General features: G+C 64.9%; 1 protein-coding gene across 1 annotated transcript; it reads right to left on the bottom strand.

Annotated features, from left to right (window-relative positions):
* Window positions 1-17: 17 nt before the first annotated feature.
* On the bottom strand, window positions 18-1,602 carry LOC107572563 (tetra-peptide repeat homeobox protein 1-like). The gene is made up of 5 exons (XM_016258987.1): window positions 1,595-1,602; window positions 1,382-1,473; window positions 438-601; window positions 192-305; window positions 18-71 (listed from the first exon to the last, which is right to left on the bottom strand). The coding sequence occupies exons 1-5, from the start codon at window positions 1,600-1,602 to the stop codon at window positions 18-20; spliced, it is 432 nt and encodes a 143-aa protein (XP_016114473.1).
* Between the last annotated feature and the right edge of the window lie 466 nt (window positions 1,603-2,068).

Raw genomic sequence — 2,068 nt, 5'->3', positions numbered from 1 at the left:
TGGACAGCGGCAAGCAATCAGCCAGGGAAGCAGTACTGGCCAGGGAAGCGGACAGGGCCAGGGAAGCGGTTCTGGTCATGGAAGCGGACAGGGCCAGGGAAGCAGACAGGGCAGTGGTCAAGGAAGCGGTTCTGGCCAGTGAAGCGGAGAGGGCAGTGGTCAAGGAAGCGGTTCTGGCCAGGGAAGCGGACAGGGCCAGGGAAGCGGTTCTGGTCATGGAAGCGGACAGGGCCAGGGAAGCAGACAGGGCAGTGGTCAAGGAAGCGGTTCTGGCCAGGGAAGCGGACAGGGCCAGGGAAGCGGTTCTGGCCAGGGAAGCAGTACTGGTCAAGAAAGCTTACAAGGCAGTGGTCGAGGAAGCGGCCATGGAAGTGGCCAGGGCATCGGTCAGGGAAATGGTTATGGTCAGGGAAGTGGACGGGGCCAAGCAAGCAGGCAGGGAAGCAGTTCTGGTCAAGGAAGCGGACAGGGCAGTTGTCAAGGAAGCGGCCAGGGCCAGGGAAGTGGACAGGGCATCGGCCAGGAAAGCGGTTCTGGCCAGGGAAGCGGACAGGGCCAAGCAAGCAGTCAGGGCATCGGTCAGGGAAGCGGTTCTGGCCAGGGAAGCAGAAAGGGCAGTGGTCAAGGAAGCGGTTCTGGCAAGGGAAGTGGCCAGGGCAGTGACCAGGGAAGCGGACCAGGCCAGGGAAGAGGACAGGGCAGTGGCCAGGGAAGCGGTTCTGGCCAGGGAAGCGACCAGGGCATCGGACTGGGAAGTGGTTATGGCCAGGGCAGTGGTCAGGGCCAGGGAAGTGGACAGGGTATCGGCCAGGGAAGCGGTTCTGGCCAGGGAATCGGACAGGGTCGGGGAAGCGGCCAGGGCAGTGGTCAGCGAAGCGGACAGGGCAGTGGCCAGGGAAGTGGACACGGCATCGGCGAGGGAAGTGGTTCTGGCCAGGGAAGCGGACAGGGCCAGGGCATCGGCCAGGGAAGCGGACAGGGCCAGGGAAGCGGCCAGGGCATCGGCCAGGGCATCGAACAGGGACAGGGAAGCGGCCAGGGCATCGGTCAGGGAAGCGGACAGGGCAAAGCAAGCAGTAAGGGAGGCGGCCAGGGAAGCAGGTCAGGCCAGGAAAGCGGACAGGGCAGTGGTCAAGGAAACGGTTCTGGCCAGGGCAGCGGACAGGGCCAAGCAAGCAGTCAGGGAAGCGGCCAGGGAAGCAGTTCTGGCAAGGGACGCGGACAGGGCAGTGGTCAAGGAAGCGGTTCTGGCCAGGGCAGGGGTCAAGGAAGCGGTTCAGGTCAGGACAGTGGCCAGGGAAGCGGCCAGGGCAGCGGTTATGGCCAGGGAAGCGGCCAGGGAAGCAGCCAGGGCAGCGGTTATGGCCAGGGTAGCGGCCAGGGAAGCGGTTATGGTCAGGGAATCGGACAGGGCCAGGGAAGCAGTCAGGGAAGTAGTTCTGGTCAAGCAAGCAGTCCGGGCATCGGTCAGGGCTGCAGTTCTGGCCAGGGAAGCAGACAGGGCAGTGGTCAAGGAAGCGGTTCTGGCCAGGGAAGCGGCCAGGGCAGTGACCAGGGAAGAGGACAGGACAGTGGTCAGGGAAGCGGTTCTGGCCAGGGCATCGGCGAGGGCATCGGCCAGGGCAGTGGTTTTGGACAGGGCCAGGGAAGCGGACAGGGCATCGGCCAGGGCAGTGGTTCTGGACAGGGAAACAGACAGGGTAGTGGTTCTGGACAGGGCCAGGGAAGCGGACAGGGTATCGGCCAGGGTAGTGGTTCTGGCCAGGGAATCGGACAGGACCAGGGAAGCGGACAGGGTATCGGCCAGGGAATCGGACAGGGCCAGGGAATCGGACAAGGCCAAGGAAGCGGACAGGGCATCGGCCTGGGAAGGGGTTCTGGCCAGGGAATCGGACAGGGCCAGGGAAGCGGACAAGGCCAAGGAAGCGGACAGGGCATCGGCCTGGGAAGGGGTTCTGGCAAGGGAATCGGACAGGGCCAGGGAAGCGGACAGGGCCAGGGAAGCGGACAGGGCCAGGGAAGCGGACAGGGCCAGGGAAGCGGACAGGGCCAGGGAAGCGGACAGGGC

The sequence above is a fragment of the Sinocyclocheilus grahami genome, unplaced genomic scaffold (genome assembly GCF_001515645.1).
Source record: "Sinocyclocheilus grahami isolate Dianchi unplaced genomic scaffold, SAMN03320097.WGS_v1.1 scaffold1775.1, whole genome shotgun sequence".
Classification (NCBI taxonomy): domain Eukaryota; kingdom Metazoa; phylum Chordata; class Actinopteri; order Cypriniformes; family Cyprinidae; genus Sinocyclocheilus; species Sinocyclocheilus grahami.
Note: the sequence above shows the minus strand (reverse complement) of the source record. Positions and strands in the feature narration are given on the sequence as shown.

Excerpts from the sequence above, each read along its gene's own strand:
- LOC107572563 (XM_016258987.1), bottom strand. Across the intron at positions 306-437 it reads TTGACCAGAACTGCTTCCCT|AACCGCTTCCCTGGCCCTGT; the intron begins GCCTGCTTGCTT and ends TTCCCTGGCCAG. Across the intron at positions 72-191 it reads AGAACCGCTTCCCTGGCCCT|AACCGCTTCCCTGGCCCTGT; the intron begins GTCCGCTTCCCT and ends TTCCATGACCAG.